The sequence below is a fragment of the Nerophis lumbriciformis genome, linkage group LG21 (genome assembly GCF_033978685.3).
Source record: "Nerophis lumbriciformis linkage group LG21, RoL_Nlum_v2.1, whole genome shotgun sequence".
NCBI lineage: Eukaryota > Metazoa > Chordata > Actinopteri > Syngnathiformes > Syngnathidae > Nerophis > Nerophis lumbriciformis.
The window spans coordinates 34,688,832-34,707,743 of NC_084568.2; the positions used below are offsets into that span (position 1 = coordinate 34,688,832).

The 18,912-nt window shown below is 37.9% G+C and overlaps 1 protein-coding gene across 1 annotated transcript in view; it reads right to left on the minus strand.

Moving 5' to 3' along the window:
• Positions 1-18,912, minus strand: part of csmd2 (CUB and Sushi multiple domains 2) — an 828,472-nt gene that overhangs the window by 228,537 nt on the left and 581,023 nt on the right. The window contains exons 35-36 of the mRNA XM_061982429.2: positions 17,677-17,880; positions 8,760-8,884 (exon numbers count right to left, since the gene is read on the minus strand). Of these exons, the coding sequence (XP_061838413.2) occupies positions 8,760-8,884; positions 17,677-17,880 (329 nt within the window). The remainder of the gene's footprint in view (positions 1-8,759; positions 8,885-17,676; positions 17,881-18,912) is intronic.

Sequence of the window (18,912 nt, forward strand, 5' to 3'; positions counted from 1 at the left end):
CTCCACGCTCATTTCGCAAAGTTACTGGTACAACATCACCGCCGGGCACTCGTTGCCGAGTGTGCGTTCCTTTCGCCCCGGAATAACTACCATTGGTCATTGTTGTGTCGGAAAGAAGTCAAGACTGTTGGGAAATTGTTGATCATCTCTGAGCCATCTTGTTAAAATTGCTCGAGCTTCAAATGAAGCCTCAGCGGTGTCCCTCAGGGACAATTATTGGGCCCCTGGTTCGCCTGCAAACACGCACAAGGTTTTGAGTACTAATTATGTCACATCAGGCAGCATTTTCTCGGGTATTTAAGCTTTTCCCAGTAAATACACAAATTACCCAATGGGCTTTCAAAAAAGCCAATATGGTTATCGTTTTTTTTACAAGTTCCTTCATTTATTCTCTCAGTCCCCCAGCCTCTCATTTGGATCCGAGTCACATCCGTAGCTAAACCGACTCTTCTGCTGATGGTTATAGATTGGAAACAAGCCAATTTAAGGGGGTGGGGGGGAGTTGTGGCTGTGGCGCATCTTGAAGAGACAGGGGGAGGGGGGGAGATGACACATTGATCTTTCATTAGGAGGCCACGGAAAATGTGCCCGCCAAGGAAAATCAGTTCTGAGTTCCCTTGATTGTGACGCCCCGATCCTATAACGTGCACTTCTCCGCAGATACAACTACAATGCAGCAACGGTGAAGAGCACGCCTGGTTGCCTCCCGGGCACTGCGGCTCATAATTTTAGAAAATGCAAATCGAGTCGGGGGGGGGGGGGGGAGAAAAAAAAAAAAAAAAGGACTAAAATAATCCTCCCTGTTTAAGTTGCTTTTGTTTGAGAAACTTCAAGCCCTGGAGCATACTGACAGACAATAATACAAATGCTCGGAGCGGTGCAGGACTCTTGCACCCGTGTGTGTGTCTCTTCCAGCTGATACAGGAACACTCGTGAAAACGAGGCCAAGTAGGACAAAGACCATGCATCACTTGACCTAATGTCACGGCTCGGGCGCACCTCCAAGCGCGCGCCACTCCGGCTGCTTTCAATCAGCAATCTGCACACCTGAAGCCGAGACCTGCCTTCTTAAGCCGGTGAAAACCTGCGTTCCGGGCCAGAACGTAGCGACCTGTTCCCGTACAGTAAGCCGTCATACACGATATTGCCAAAAGTATTTGGCCTACCATCCAAATGATCAGAATTATGGTGTGGGGTTGTTTTTCAGGAGCTTTAGTTCCAGTGAAAGGAACTTAGAATGCTCCAGGATACCAAAACATTTTGGACAATTCCATGCTCCCAACCTTGTGGGAACAGTTTGGAGCGGAGCCCCTTCCTCTTCCAACATGGGGTTAAATCACCAAAAATGATTCGCGGGCGCGGCCACCGCTGCTGCTCACTGCTCTTCTCACCTCCCAGAGGGTGATCAAGGGTGATGGGTCAAATGCAGAGAATAATTTCGCCACACCTAGTGGTACTTTAACTTTAACAAGGTCCATAAAGACACGGAGGACAGAGTCTGGTGTGGATGAACTTGACTGGCCTGCACAGAGTCCTGACCTGAACCCGATAGAACACCTTTGGGATGAATTAGAACGGAGACTGGGAGCCAGGCCTTCTCCACCAACATCAGTGTGTGACCTCACCAATGCCCTTTTGGAAGAATGGTCGGAATTCCTATAAACACACTCCGCAACCTTGTAGACAGCCTTCCCAGAAGAGTTGAAGTTGCAATAGATGCAAAAGGTGGACCGACGACATATTGAACCCTATGGGTTAGGAATGGGATGTCACTTCAAGTTCATATGTGAGTCAAGGCAGGTGGCCAAATACTTTTGGCAATATAGTTTATCTAGCTCTCTCTCTGTGTTTCTCCCCCTCCAGCAGAATTCCTCCGTTCCCACGTCACAAGATGTGTGTCTCGTCTCCCTGTATTCCCTCTGGTTCCCTGGCTGCCTCTTTGATCTCGACCTCCCGCCTGGACACTGACTTTTGACGCCTCGCTATTGACTTCCTGCCTGTCTCTGGACCTTCGAGCCTGCCTTCCCCCTCTTGGACTTCCGCACCTCGCTCAACACGCCGGGTAACACCCATCAGTTAATCTCTACACATAGTCGCACACCACACATATTTTGGATTAGCAGCACACTTCATTTTCTATTGAAATAGAGCCGCAACTACGTCCCTGCATTCTGTGTCGTCTTCTTCCCTCTGTACACGTAACACCTAAACTCGGAATAGCAAATCCCCTAAAATCGGTACTTCACCTTCTCCGAGCACAATGTCAGGGAGGGAAATGTGCGCCCCATGAGCGTCCGTCTTCAAAAAGACCTCGTCTATTCGCTCGCCGTGCAGCCCAACTTGGGTTGTGTGCCGCACAGCGCCTTCAGGGGGTTAGTGCCAGGTTTTTGACCCATAAAAATAGCCAGCTGTGGCGGAGAGAGCTAATAGCTGAGGGACAGCACAGAGGTCGTTATGCACGCAGGCTAAAATGGACGCCAAGACACGTTCTATCAGGCAGCTCCCGCGAGGGACTAAGCCGCGGGCTCCTGCAAAGACGACTAAGTGACCAGAAATGCAAATACGCAAATTTGGCACAGGTGCAGAGGTTCTTCTTTACATACAGAAGTGTCGTTTCAATACTCCAGGTGTTCGGGTAATTAGTGCTATGTCAGCAACCACATGTCCGGTAAACACTAAACACACTGTCCTTAACTTAAATGACCATTAAATCATCACCATATAAATATGGACATTTGCAAATCAAATGCGATGTAGTTCAGTGTTCCTAATCCAAAAAACATCTGTTTCTCAGCAGCACTCGGTCATACTTGCTAACCCTCTGTCACGCCGGCCACGTGCCTGCTCGGCTGCAGGCAATCGACAATCAGCACACCTGGATCTGATGAGGGCAGTCGACATAAAGACCAGCGTACCCGAAGATCCAGTGCCGGAACGTAGTTCCCTCCTCGTAGTAAGCAATCCCGTCTCGTCCTTCCCTCCTCGTACCTGCTCTCTGTGCTTATATGTCTTATATGTCCTCTGTGTTCTGTCGGAGGCAGATATTTACATATATCCGAATTTAAGTGTTACTTCTTTAATTTCATAGTCATATTTGAAAACAGCTCGTGTTTTTCCATTTGTTCTCTTTCTGTTTGTCTGCAAGTAAACTGTGTGTGTTAACCTTGAAGCTTTGGAATGTTAGAAAGAGCGATAATGGGCATTTGTTTTGGCTAAAGAGACATGACTGCCAGGGACTTAAGAGGGGAGAGGGTTTGGTCGGGGGGGGGCAGACCATCTTGGCGACGCAATTGAATGTTCTATGCTGGACTGGTCTGAATGTATATGCAAAGCTTTGCAAATATATTACAAAATACCTATTCTGTCTCTGGTGGTTTTTCAACTCAGCTGTAAGTGTCGTAAAGAGCTTGGGAGCGACTTGTGACTTGAATTCCCAGCAGTTTTCCCTCCGTATCCAGTGATCGAGCTGTGCGCCTCGTTCCCTTGGACTTCCTTCCGGACTTTGGACTGCTTTCCCTCGATCCTCGACCCCCGCTCGGACACGGACCTCGATGCCTCTCTTCAGCGCCCGACCTCTCACTTGCTCACGGACTTCCTTCTTGCCTTGCCCCTCTGGATGTGTGGACAATTCATCCAACACGCACGAACAACACCCTCTGGTAACATTTACATTGTTAACTCTTCCCCACAAACTCGTAGTAGCATACACACCCCAACACATTTTTAAGTTCAATAAACCCGTTAAACTTATCCCTGTCGCTGTGTCGTCTCCTTCCCCCGCCGTACGTAACACCCTCCTGATTTTCCCGGCAGAGTCCCGAATTTGAGTGCCCCACCGGAAATCTCCCGGTGCCACCATTCTCACCAATTTCTCCCGATTTTACCCGGACAACAATATTGCTACCAATGTTTCCTCTAAGGCATGGGTGTCAAACTCATTTTAGCTCAGGGGCCGCATGGACTATTAAAATCTGCCCCGCAGGATTTTGAGGATTAGTAATAGACAATTTAGAGTGAAAAGCAAAGTTTTATTTTGGATTGGTTCCCTGGCTTTGAGACTCTCCCGAGGGATAGTGCGGCCAAGACACGACAAACTCCCTTCTTGTCTCTCATGGACACACACCTGTTGTTGTTGTTGACTTTGGACTGACTATCGGCTGCACGACAACAAGGCCGCGGAACAGAGACACACTTCAGGCTTACACACAGACACATGCATCCACAAAAAACATACGCCACACACACATACCCCACCCCCAATCCAACGCCCTTGACGCAAATCCCATACAGGTAACGGACGGATGGGCAGTGCCTGAATAGCTGCAGCCTGCCACCATGGCCCCCCACTCCCTCCCCTCTGTTGCTAGATTTCTTAAAGTGTATGTTATATTATATATTTGTACTTTGCTATGGAGGTTTTTTTCCCACTCCAGACTGGACCCCCTTAGGAGCCCAGTCTAGATTGTATTTTTTTTTTTTTTACTCATCCTTCCCCAGCGTTTACCTTTTTCCTTGTGGCGACCCATCAGCGTTCCTGTTCTGTAACCCTGTACACTGTTAGTTTGTCTAATCTTGAACGGGTTTGTGCTGAAAACTAAGTTTCGTTGTACTTGTGCAATGACAATAAAGACCTACCTACCTACCTACCTACCTTTTTGGGTGGGTGCACTAACTGTAAGTGTGTTCACTTGAGTGCCACTAACAGGATGACCGGCGAGACATCGTGCTGACTTGAGTACGGAGACACTGACATTGTGCATTGAAGGACTCTTTCGCAACATTTTGGTATTTTGTCATTTATTATACACGTTTCACGCTGCAAATGTGTGATTAGGTCAAGCAGCGGGGGTCAGTTCATGACATGCGGGCCCCCCACGGAGCATAAAAGATGGATGAATCGAGCTAAAGCAGGGGTCTCACAAGGAATTTAACTGGGGACCACTGGGGGTCTTGAGTCTGGGTCAGGCTGAGCTGCATAAAATATTCAGAATCACGTTTTAAACACGTGCCGAAATGTGTTAATACTTCAGTTTGCTTAGCGCAAGTTGCTCTTTGTCTTGCTCGTTATGTGTGTTGTGCTGTATTTTTTGTGTTGCACTTTTGTTGTAGTTTGTGTCTAGTGCTTCAACGTTTCCCAGGCAAAGGACGGAGAGATCGAGCGGAAGCCCCCCAACCTATATATATGGTCCTAAAGCTATCTTGTTATTGTGCGATACTAAGATATTCAAATATGACCATGGAACACTGCTAATCGCTAGCAACTGCAGTGCTAATCCCAAGCTAACTTAAATGCTAAATTGGAATTAATAATATCAATATTTAATATCAGTTTTTACCAACACCGCACAATGTTGGATCGATGTTAATGTGTAGTTTAAAAACATTTAGATTTGTGGAAAAATTGCAGGAGAAATCAAAAATTTTTTATTTTTTTTTATAGTCAAATTTTATGGCCACCCTGCACTATTTCTGCAGACCCCCTGGTCTATGGGAAATCAAGATCGCCATAATATTTAGAACTATTAATGAACTAAATCACCAAAAATAAATAATGAAGATTAAAAACCAATTACAAACTAACCAAAAAAAATATAATACTAAAAGCAGTCGTTTTGTCACAATGTGTCGACTTTTTTCTTATAAAATTGGGAACAATTTCTCATATTCTTTCTGTTTCTGTAACATTGCAGTATTTTAATCGTAAAATTTTTACTTTTTTATGTAGAATTATTACTATTTAATGCAAAATGGTGACATTTGTCATATAAAATACTGACTTTTATCACAATGTTGCCATTTTTTTTGTTGTCCTTGTAAAATAGTGACATTTTTGGAGTAAAATTATGACTTTTGTCATAATTAAAATTGAAATTAATTAAAATTATGACTTTTGTCATAATTTTGCCAAGTAAAATTCTGATTAGTATTATAATATTGCCAAAATGTTAGTTTTCTTATAAAATTGGGAACAATTTCTCATATTCTTTTTGTTTCTGTAACATTGCAATATTTTATCGTAAAATTTTAACTTTTTTATGTAAAATTATTACTATTTAATGCAAAATGGTGACATTTGTCATATAAAATACTGACTTTTATCACAATGTTGCCATTTTTTTTTGTTGTCCTTGTAAAATAGTGACATTTTTGGAGTAAAATTATGACTTTTGTCATAATTAAAATTGAAATTAATTAAAATTATGACCTTCGTCATAATTTTGCCAAGTAAAATTCTGATTAGTATTATAATATTGGCAAAATGTTAGTTTTCTTATAAAATTGTGACTTTTGTCGAGTAAAATTGCGACTCTTTTCATAAAATTGCCAAAAATGTAAGCTTTTTCTTGTAAAATTGTGACTGTTATTGAGTAAAATTCCAACTTGTATCATAATTATATAAATCATATATATATATATATATATATATATATATATATATATATATATATATATATATATATATATAAAATCAAAACCGATTTTCCCAGTTGTTCGATAAGAAAAGAACCGAGTCCTCAGACTCGAATCCCTTTTTGAGAACTGGTACCCGTTATCGAGACCACTATAGTAAAGAAAAAGAGTTGGTACTTTATTCGAATCCCTGGGAACGAATCCTGTCCCGCAAGAAATGCCTCGTAGGACATCACAAGAAATGACGTCATGTAGCTCAGTCATTAGGCGCAGATCGGGAAAGCAGGAAAAACAATGGACCGGAAAAAGCGCTCCAAGGTGTTAGAAAGTTCAAAACAAAAGGTATAATCCAATGAATAACTTTACAGAGAGATTTGAGCAGGGTACAAACACATGACCAACACTTTTACCACCAAGCGGAAACATAGCAACCAGGCTAGCAACGCACCTCCTTTACGGCAGCTGTCGCAACGTTCTTAAAGCAACCGCAGCACATACATACAGTATATATACAACATACATCTCCCTTTTTTAACTTTTGTTTTTTTTTCCTTGTAAACAAAACAAAATCACACTGTATATGTGTTGTCTGTCTAATTATAAATAATGCGGACGAGGCGTGTTGGCTGAGTTCTTGACGTTTACTTTCACAGCGTGCTCATAACCTCATTCTTAGCTGCCGGCGTGGCGACATGCAACAACACTTTTCGGGGCTACCGCGCATGCTCGTCACTCCCGTTGCATGCTGGGTAGTGTAGTTGTTATATTCCCTAGCTCATAACATCGCATCTTTCCCCCTATGAAGAAATAATGTTAACTCAATAAAGTGTATTTCTTTTTTTAGCTTGAACTTTTCATTTTTTAGCATTGTAACCACATTTGCAAACAACTTTTCTCTTCATAGAATTTTCTTTCAATAAAGAAATAAAGTGCAAAAATGTCAAAGCATCATAACAAACAGTTATGTTCCAATAGCAGCAGAAGTGCACTTTTTGGAGAGCTGTATTATTTTCAGTTTTGTGCCCAAGGGACTGATTTTATTTAACACTATATAATTATTTATACACCTATAGTGATCACAGAGACAGGTTGTTTTTTTGTTACTGTATATATTTGTTTTTCTGAAAAATCACACTTAATATACTTTGGGTAACAACAGTCAATATGTATTTATTTTATTTTATTTTTTTAGGGGGGTAACAGTCAATGTTTATTTATTTATTAGATTTAATTTTTTTCTTATATAATAAAAGTGAGCTTTTGTTAAACCAAATATTGTGTGTTTTTTTCCATATACAACAACCTATCTGGACTCGATTAGAGAATCCATAAGGAATCGGTTCGATAAGAGGATTTGATAATAGGCTCGAACTCGATAATTTCTTATCAAACATCATCCCTAATCATAATATTGCACAAACGTTCAGTTTTTCTTGTAAAACTTTTACTTGCGTTGAGTAAAATGTAATAATCACTTATTCTTCTGTTGTTTGATAGTTTACATTCGTTTTGGATGATACCACAAATTTGGATATCGATCCGATACCAAGTAGTTACAGGATCATACATTGGTCATAATTAAAGTTCTCATGCGTATTTCCTGAGTTTATAAACAATAAAAAAAAACTAAGGATTTTGTGATGTTGAATAGATACGCTCTTGTACTTGGTATCATTACAGTCGATGTTCGTCTCGATCCACCCATTTGTGTGCATTGAGTAGCGCTGGCTTGTTGTTAGCGGCGAGCTATTGTATCCTCCTACGGTGTGTAGTGAAGCATGTTTAGCTATTCCTCGTCCTGCAGGGACGATACTGGTAAACAAGTTTTTTTTGTTGCCATGGCGACGAGGATTAGTGATTTAGATGGAGCTGAAACACTGCCGACTGGGGATAACAGGAGTAAGAGCTAACCACCTCCTGCAGAGCGGTGCTTTGGTGTTTATAGCTTTGTTTTTAAGCCAAAATGAGTCCATTCTCCCTTTTCTATCTAAACACTGTTTCTGCTTGTAAGTACGTGCGTGTGTGTGTGTGTGCGTTGCCTAACATGGGCCTCTGCTCGTTTTACCAGCAATGTCACAACTTGTCCGTAAAAAAACTAAAAACTAAAAAACATACGGGTATTTTTCAGAGGCAGTATAGTACCGTTTTTAATTCATTAGTACTTAATTAGAACCGATATACAACCCCAGCCTTGTGTTTTACCTAACATCATGAATATTTGTGATTCGTTATGGAGATTTCAGTATTGCTAAAAATACTTCCGATAAATATTATGGTCATAGCCCACATTTTGAGCGATGCCATTTTGGCTTTGTGATCCCCCTCCGCTCCCCTCGCGTAATACAAACCTGGATTCCCGATCCCTCTGGAACGGTAATCTTCCAGACACAGTTGAGGCTGTTGAGGTAAGGCTCTGGAAACCCAGGAGACAAAATGGTCCCGGTGCGAAAAGTGAGATTGGCCCCACACGGAACTGCGGGAAGACAAGAGAGCAGCACAGTAATGAGATGCATGACCTTCCATAATTCTACTTACTATAGATACTGTTCAAATGTCTCCTTTTAGGAGTGACTCAACTAATCATCCGATCACGTTTCTTTACTCCACTAGTATTCCGACGCTGGTTTTTTTCCAGATTGTGATGCACAGTTCGCATATGGCCAGAGCATCTGTTACAGCTGCCTGTGTGTGTGTGTGTGTGTGTGTGTGTGTGTGTGTGTGTGTGTGTGTGTGTGTACACGTGTGTGTTCTTGTATTTCTACCCTTCTTGAGACATCAACAAGGAAAAGTAGCTTCCATATAAGGACCGGTGAACAAGTTAGGCCCAAAATCATGGTCTCCACACGGAAAAAACATTGCATCTAATAGAGAGCCAAATACTAGAGTCCGTGAACATTGCTCCAAAGTCAGGATTTTTGGTGGATTTAATGTGCATACAAAAGTAAACATTGACAGGTGCAAAGGCAGCAATATATGATAAAACAAGACGGCAGCTAAAGAAGGACTTCCCTATTCGCCAGGTGAACAGCTGTTTTTACGACTTCCGGTGCTGACGTAAGACAACCCGCGTCCCATATGTGACCATAGGACATACTTGCCAACCTTGAGACCTCCGATTTCGGGAGGTGGGGGGAGGGGGGTGGGGGTGGGCGTGGTTGGGGTGGGGCGTGGTTGGGAGCGTGGCTAAAAGGGGAGGAGTATATTTACAGCTAGAATTCACCAAGTCAAGTATTTCATATATATATATATATATATATATATATATATATATATATAAATATATATATATATATATATAAGTCAAGTAGTTCATATATATATATATATATATATATATATATATATATATATATATACATATATATATATATATATATATATATATATGAAATACTTGACGTTCAGTGAATTCTAGCTATATACAAATATATATATATATATATATTTATTTTATTATATATATATATATATATATATATATATATATATATAAAATAAATACTTGAATTTCAGTGTTCATTTATTTACACATATACACACACATAACACTTATCTACTCATTGTTGAGTTAAGGGTTGAATTGTCCATCCTTGTTCTATTCTCTGTCACTATTTTTCTAACCATGCTGAACACCCTCCCTGATGGTGCATTGCTGTGTGGCACGCACAAAAGTGCTTTCATCAAATGCACTAGATGGCAGTATTGTCCTATTTAAGAGTGTCACAACATTGCTGTTTACGGCAGACGAACTGCTTTACGGTATACAAAAAAGTGACTGCTGTTGTTGTGTGTTGTTGCCACGCTGGGAGGACGTTAATGAAACTGCCTAACAATAAACCCACATAAGAAACCAAGAACTCGCCCTCCATCATTCTATAGTTATAACGTGATTGGGCAGGTACGCTTTTTTATATTGTGGAGGACCTGAGTCCGCCTGAATTTCGGGAGATTTTCGGGAGAAAATTTGTCCCGGGAGGTTTTCGGGAGAGGCGCTGAATTTCGGGAGTCTCCCGGAAAATCCGGGAGGGTTGGCAAGTATGCCATAGGATGAACAAATGCACGACAGTACTAGGACTATAGTGGCCATTAACAGTTAGCTTCTACAGCTGGGTTGCCCAAAGTGCGGCACAGGGGCCATCTGTGGTCCGTGACTCCTTTGTCATCGGCCTTAAGCACATTACAAAAAAACAAAAAATAGAGGTCTCATTTGCACCCCTGGTGGTGAAATCTATCAAAATGAGGGTGGTCCCAAAAAGGAGGGATTTTTCAAATTGACTGTGTCGGTTTTAAAAGTGCTCCTCCTCTGGTCAACATATGAAATAACAAGTGTGTGTGTAAAACATTTTAAGTGCTCCCCCTCTGGTCAACATATAAAATAACAAGTGTGTGTAAGAAATTGAAATGCGCCCCCTTTGGCCAAAATTAATTTATAAACATAAAATAAATATATATATAAAGACATACTGTAATACCTTGAAGTAAATAATGAAGATTAAAAACCAATTACACACAAAAAATACAAACCCCGTTTCCATATGAGTTGGGAAATTGTGTTAGATGTAAATATAAACGGAATACAATGATTTGCAAATCCTTTTCAACCCATATTCAGTTGAATATGCTACAAAGACAACATATTTGATGTTTTTTTTGCAAATAATTATTAACTTTAGAATTTGATGCCAGCAACACGTGACAAAAAAGTTGGGAAAGGTGGCAATAAATACTGATAAAGTTGAGGAATGCTCATCAAACACTTATTTGGAACATCCCACAGGTGAACAGGCAAATTGGGAACAGGTGGGTGCCATGATTGGGTATAAAAGTAGATTCCATGAAATGCTCAGTCATTCACAAACAAGGATGGGGCGAGGGTCACCACTTTGTCAACAAATGCGTGAGCAAATTGTTGAACAGTTTAAGAACAACCTTTCTAGACCAGCTATTACAAGGAATTTAGGTATTTCACCATCTACGGACCGTAATATCATCAAAGGGTTAAAATCTGGAGAAATCACTGCACGTAAGCAGCTAAGCCCGTGGCCTTTGATCCCCCAGGCTGTACTGCATCAACAAGCGACATCAGTGTATAAAGGATATCACCACATGGGCTCGGGAACACTTCAGAAACCCACAGTCAGTAACTACAGTTGGTCGCTACATCTGTAAGTGCAAGTTAAAACTCTCCTATGCAAGGCGAAAACCGTTTATCAACAACACCCAGAAACGCCGTCGGCTTCGCTGGGCCTGAGCTTATCTAAGATGGACTGATACAAAGTGGAAAAGTGTTCTGTGGTCTGACGAGTCCACATTTCAAACTGTTTTTGGAAACTGTGGACGTCGTGTCCTCCGGACCAAAGAGGAAAAGAACCATCCGGATTGTTATAGGCGCAAAGTGTAAAAGCCAGCATGTGTGATGGTATGGGGGTGTATTAGTGCCCAAGACATGGTAACTTACACATCTGTGAAGGCACCATTAATGCTGAAAGGTACGTACAGGTTTTGGAGCAACATGTGTTGCAATCCATGCAACGTTACCATGGACGCCCCTGCTTATTTCAGCAAGACAATGCCAAGCCACGTGTTACATCAACGTGGCTTCGTAGTAAAAGAGTGCGGGTACTAGACTGGCCTGCCTGTAGTCCAGACCTGTCTCCCATTGAAAATGTGTGGCGCATTATGAAGCCTAAAATAGCACAACGAAGACCCCCGGAGTGTTGAACAACTTAAGCTGTACATCAAGCAAGAATGGGAAAGAATTCCACCTGAGAAGCTTCAAAAATGTGTCTCCTCAGTTCCCAAACGTTTACTGAGTGTTGTTAAAAGGAAAGGCCATGTAACACAGTGGTGAACATGCCCTTTCCCAACTACTTTGGCACGTGTTGCAGCCATGAAATTCTAAGTTAATTATTATTTGCAAAAAAAAAAAAAAAAGTTTATGAGTTTGAACATCAAATATGTTGTCTTTGTAGTGCATTCAAATGAATATGGGTTGAAAAGGATTTGCAAATCATTTTATTCCGTTTATATTTACATCTAACACAATTTCCCAACTCATATGGAAACGGGGTTTGTAAAAAAATTACAAAAATTTCACTAATAACAGTATTTTTCTCACAATGTGTTGACTTTTTTCTATAAAATTGAGAACAATTTCTCATATTCTGTCTGTTTCTGTAATATTGCAATATTTTATCGTGAAATTATAACTTTTTTATGTAAAATGAATTATTTTTAATGCAAAGTCGTGTCATTTGTCATGTAAAATTCAGACTTTTATCACAACATTGCACATTTTTTTGTTGTCCTTGTAAAATAATGACATTTTCTGAGTAAAATTCCGATTAATATTATAAAATTGCCAAAACGTAAAGCTTTTCTTGTAAAATTGCGACTGTTATTGAGTAAAATTCCAACTTTTATCATAATATTGCACAAATGTTCAGTTTTTCTTGTAAAATTTTGACTTGCGTTGAGTAAAATTACGACTTTTATTATAATACTGCCACAACATTCTAAGTTTTTCTTGTGAAATTGTGACCTTTTTCTTGTGAAATTCCAACTAATTTTTCACAACAAGCTTTTTTATATTTGCATAGTATGTATATATTATTAATGTTGTAAATACACTTCTTTATGTATCTGGAAAGGCTGGTCCTAAAGAGGTAGGCTTTTTTGGAGGTCTCAAGAAGGTAAGAAATAAAAAACTGTGTGTGTGTGTGTGTGTTCCTGTATTTCTACCCTTCTTGAGACACCAAGAAGGAAAAGTACCTTCCGGTGAACAAGTGATGACATAAATCATGGTTCCAATATGGAAAACCATTGCATCTAATAGAGAATGTCTCATTTGCACCCCTGGTGGTGACATTTATCAAAATGAGGGTGGTCCCAAAAAGGAGGGATTTTTTTTAATTGACTGTGTGTCGGTTTTAAAAGTGCTCCCTCTCTGGCCAACATATGTAACAACAAGTGTGTGTAAGAAATTGAAATGCACCCCTGTTAGCCAAAATTAATACATTTAATTATATACATATGTATTTAGAGACATACTGTAATAACCAAGTAAATAATGAAGATTAAAAACCAATTAAACAAAAAATTCAAAAATAAATAAACAACTAAAAGCAGTCGTTTTCTCACAATGTGTCGACTTTTTTCTTAAAAAAATGGGAACAATTTCTCATTTCCTTTCTCTTTCTATAATATTGCATTATTTTCTCGTAAAATTATTACTTTTTTATGTAACATTTGTACTTTTTAATGCAAAATGGTGACATTTGACGTTTATCACACTGTTGCCAATTGTTTTGTTGTTCTTGAAGTGACATTTTTGTAGTAAAATTATGACTATTGTCATCATTTTGCCAGGTAAAAATTCCGATTATTATTATAATATTGCCCAAATTTTTTAGTTTTTTATAAAATTGTGACTTGTCGAGTAAAATGACGAGTCTTTTCATAAAATTGCCAACATTGAGTAACATTTTTTATCTTTTATCATAATATTGCACAGATGTTCAGTTTTTCAGTAAAATTACGACTTTTATTATAATACTGCCACAACATTCTAAGTTTTTCTTGTGAAATTCCAACTAATTTTTCACAACAAGCTTTTTTATATTTGCATAGTATGTGTATATTATTAATGTTGTAAATACACATCTTTATATATCTGGAAAGGCTGGTCCTAAAGAGGTAGGCTTTTTTGGAGGTCTCAAGAAGGTACGAAATAAAAAAAATGTGTGTGTGTGTGTGTTCCTGTATTTCTACCCTTCTTGAGACATCAACAAGGAAAAGTAGCTTCCATATGAGGAGGTGTGAACAAGTGATGACACAAATCATGGTCCCAATACGGAAAACCATTGCATCTAATAGAGAATGTCTCATTTGCACCCCTGGTGGGGAAATTTATCAAAATGAGGGTGGTCCCAAAAAGGAGGGATTTTTTTAATTGACTGTGTGTCGGTTTTAAAAGTGCTCCCCCTCTGGTCAACATATGAAATAACAAGTGTGTGTAAGAAATTGAAATTGCACCCCTGTTAGCCAAAATGAATACAATGAATTATTTTCATATGTATATAGAGACATACTGTAATAACCAAGTAAATAATGAAGATTAAAAACCAATTACAAACAAAATATTCAAAAATAAATAAACAACTAAAAGCAGTCGTTTTCTCACAACGTGTCGACTTTTTTCTTATAAAAATGGGAACAATTTCTCATTTTCTTTCTATAATATTGCATTATTTTCTCTTAAAATTATTACTTTTTATGTAACATTTTTATTTTTTAATGCAAAATTGTTCTTGTAGTGACATTTTTGTAGTAAAATTATGACTATTGTCATCATTTTGCCAAGTAAAAATTCCAATTATTATTATAATATTGCCCACATTTTTAAGTTTTTTATACAATTGTGACTTGTCGATTAAAATTACGAGTCTTTTCATAAAATTGCCAACATTTCAAGCTTTTCTTGTAGAATTGCGACTGTTATTGAGTAACATGTTTTATCTTTTATCATAATATTGCACAGATGTTCAGTTTTTCAGTAAAATTACGACTTTTATTATAATACTGCCACAACATTCTAAGTTTTTCTTGTGAAATTCCAACTAATTTTTCACAACAAGCTTTTTTATATTTGCATAGTATGTATATATTATTAATGTTGTAAATACACATCTTTATATATCTGGAAAGGCTGGTCCTAAAGAGGTAGGCTTTTTTGGAGGTCTCAAGAAGGTACGAAATAAAAAAAAAAATGTGTGTGTGTGTTCCTGTATTTCTACCCTTCTTGAGACATCAACAAGGAAAAGTAGCTTCCATAGGAGGAGGTGTGAACAAGTGATGACATAAATCATGGTCCCAATACGGAAAACCATTGCATCTAATAGAGAATGTCTCACTTGCACCCCTGGTGGTGAAATGTATCAAAATGAGGGTGGTCCCAAAAAGGAGGGATTTTTTTAATTGACTGTGTGTCGGTTTTAAAAGTGCTCCCCCTCTGGTCAACATATGAAATAACAAGTGTGTGTAAGAAATTGAAATTGCACCCCTGTTAGCCAAAATTAATACAATGAATTATATACATATGTATATAGAGACATACTGTAATAACCAAGTAAATAATGAAGATTAAAAACCAATTACAAACAAAACATTCAAAAATAAATAAACAACTAAAAGCAGTCGTTTTCTCACAATGTGTCGACTTTTTTCTTATTAAAAAATGGGAACAATTTCTCATTTTCTTTCTCTTTCTATAATATTGCATTATTTTCTCGTAAAATTATTACTTTTTTATGTAACATTTTTACTTTTTAATGCAAAATGGTGACATTTGTCCTATACAATTCTGACTTTTATCACACTGTTGCCAATTGTTTTGTTGTTCTTGAAGTGACATTTTTGTAGTAAAATGATGACTATTGTCATCATTTTGCCAAGTAAAAATTCCAATTATTATTATAATATTGCCCAAATTTTTTAGTTTTTTATAAAATTGTGACTTGTCGAGTAAAATTACGAGTCTTTTCATAACATTGCCAACATTTCAAGCTTTTCTTGTAGAATTGCGACTGTTATTGAGTAACATGTTTTATCTTTTATCATAATATTGCACAGATGTTCAGTTTTTCAGTAAAATTACGACTTTTATTACAATACTGCCACAACATTCTAAGTTTTTCTTGTGAAATTCCAACTTATTTTTCACAACAAGCTTTTTTATATTTGCATAGTATGTATATATTATTAATGTTGTAAATACACATCTTTATATATCTGGAAAGGCTGGTCCTAAAGAGGTAGGCTTTTTTGGAGGTCTCAAGAAGGTACGAAATTAAAAAAAAAATGTGTGTGTGTGTTCCTGTATTTCTACCCTTCTTGAGACATCAACAAGGAAAAGTAGCTTCCATAGGAGGAGGTGTGAACAAGTGATGACATAAATCATGGTCCCAATACGGAAAACCATTGCATCTAATAGAGAATGTCTCACTTGCACCCCTGGTGGTGAAATGTATCAAAATGAGGGTGGTCCCAAAAAGGAGGGATTTTTTTAATTGACTGTGTGTCGGTTTTAAAAGTGCTCCCCCTCTGGTCAACATATGAAATAACAAGTGTGTGTAAGAAATTGAAATTGCACCCGTTAGCCAAAATTAATACAATGAATTATATACATATGTATATAGAGACATACTGTAATAACCAAGTAAATAATGAAGATTAAAAACCAATTACAAACAAAAAATTCAAAAATAAATAAACAACTAAAAGCAGTCGTTTTCTCACAATGTGTCGACTTTTTTCTTAAAAAAATGGGAACAATTTCTCATTTCCTTTCTCTTTCTATAATATTGCATTTATTTCTCGTAAAATTATTACTTTTTTATGTAACATTTTTACTTTTTAATGCAAAATGGTGACATTTGTCTTATAAAATTCTGACTTTTATCACACTGTTGCCAATTGTTTGGTTGTTCTTGAAGTGACATTTTTGTAGTAAAGTTATGACTATTGTCATCATTTTGCCAAGTAAAAATTCAGATTATTATTATAATATTGCCCAAATTTTTTTGTTTTTTATAAAATTGTGAGTTGTCGAGTAAAATTACCAGTCTTTTCATAAAATTGCCAACATGTCAAGCTTTTCTTGTAGAATTGCGACTGTTAGTGAGTAAATTGTTTTATCTTTTATCATAATGTTCAGTTTTTCTTGTAAACTGTTGACTTGCGTTGAATACAATGACGACTTTTATTATAATACTGCCAACATTCTAAGTTTTTCTTGTGAAATTGTGACCTTTTTCTTGTGAAATTCCAACTAATTTTTCACAACAAGCTTTTTTATATTTGCATAGTATGTGTATATTATTAATATTGTAAATACACATCTTTATATATCTGGAAAGGCTGGTCCTAAAGAGGTAGGCTTTTTTCGGAGGTCTCAAGAAGGTACGAAATACAAAAATGTGTGTGTGTGTGTGTGTGTGTGTGTGTGTGTGTGTGTGAGAGAAATATCGCGCGGTGCTGCTCGGCGGCCTCAATGTGTGAGGTGCACTTGTGACCTGCCACCTGTGTTGCTGCACGGGTGAATATCTTTGTTTTTCCACAGGCGATTGCTGGCAGCACACATCTGTGGCAGGTTAACGCGAAGGCTCGCACGCAACTTGTCGTGTTTTGAGAGCAGAATGAAGAAAGGAAGATACAAATTTAAAAAAAAAACCCTGTGTGTGTGTTCCTTGTTGCCGGGTGTCCTACCTATGCAGCTGGGGATGGAGCTGTTCCACTGTGCCAAGGCGTTGGGTACTGTCAGGCATTCAATGGCGCTCGGTCCCTCCAGCACATAACCTGGGCTGCACTCAAAGCGGATGACGGCGCCAACCGCAAAGTTGTTGCCCATTCGTCGACCATTCCGGGGCTCTGGGACCGAACTGCACTGCGTGGCACTGGTCCGTGGCACAGCTGAACACAAGAAGACAACATGTGGCTTTTTGTTATTTCCAAGAGGAAATAATATATTTACACATACTATTTGTATGTGTAAATATAGAAAACAGCCAAAAAGCTAGCATAAAACATTAGCATGCTAATATGAGACAAGCTTGCAAAAAACCTTAACATGCTAACGTTCTCACATGTATGCTTACAGATAACGTGCTAACACACTGAAATCCCAACAAAAATTGTTAGCATGCTAAAGTTAGCATGCCAACATAGAAGACGATAAGTATATATATATATATATATATATATATATATATATATATATATATATATATATATATATATATATATAAAGATTCTTAAGTTAAAACATAAGAAATTAGTGAAAAAGCTAGCATAAAAACATTAGCATGCTAGCACGTGACAGGGTAGGAGGAAATACCAAAAGGCACCACATATAGGTGTAAACATACCAAATTAGCCAAAAAGTTTGGATACAACTTTAGCATGCTAATATGAGAGAAGCTAGCAAAAAAATTAACACGCTAACGATCTCACATGTATACTTATAGATAACGTGCCAACACACTGAAATCCTATCAACAATTGTTAGCATACTAAAGTTAGCATGACAATATAGAAGACGATAGCATCATTCCAAAATTTCGCAAAGTATATATGTATGTATGTATGTATGTATATATATATATATATATATATATATATATATATATATATATATATATATATACATATATATATATATATATATATATATATATATATATATATATATATATATATATATATATGTATAAATAAAAAGATTCGTAGGTTAAAACATAAGAAATTAGCGAAAAAATTGCATAAAAACATTAGTGCTAGCACGTGACAGGGTAGGAGGAAATACCAAAAGGCACCACATTTCGGTGTAAACATACCAAATTAGCCAAAAAGTTTGGATACAACTTTAGCATGCCAATATGAGAGAAGCTAGCAAAAAACATTAACATGCTAACGATCTCACATGTATGCTAACAGTTGACATGC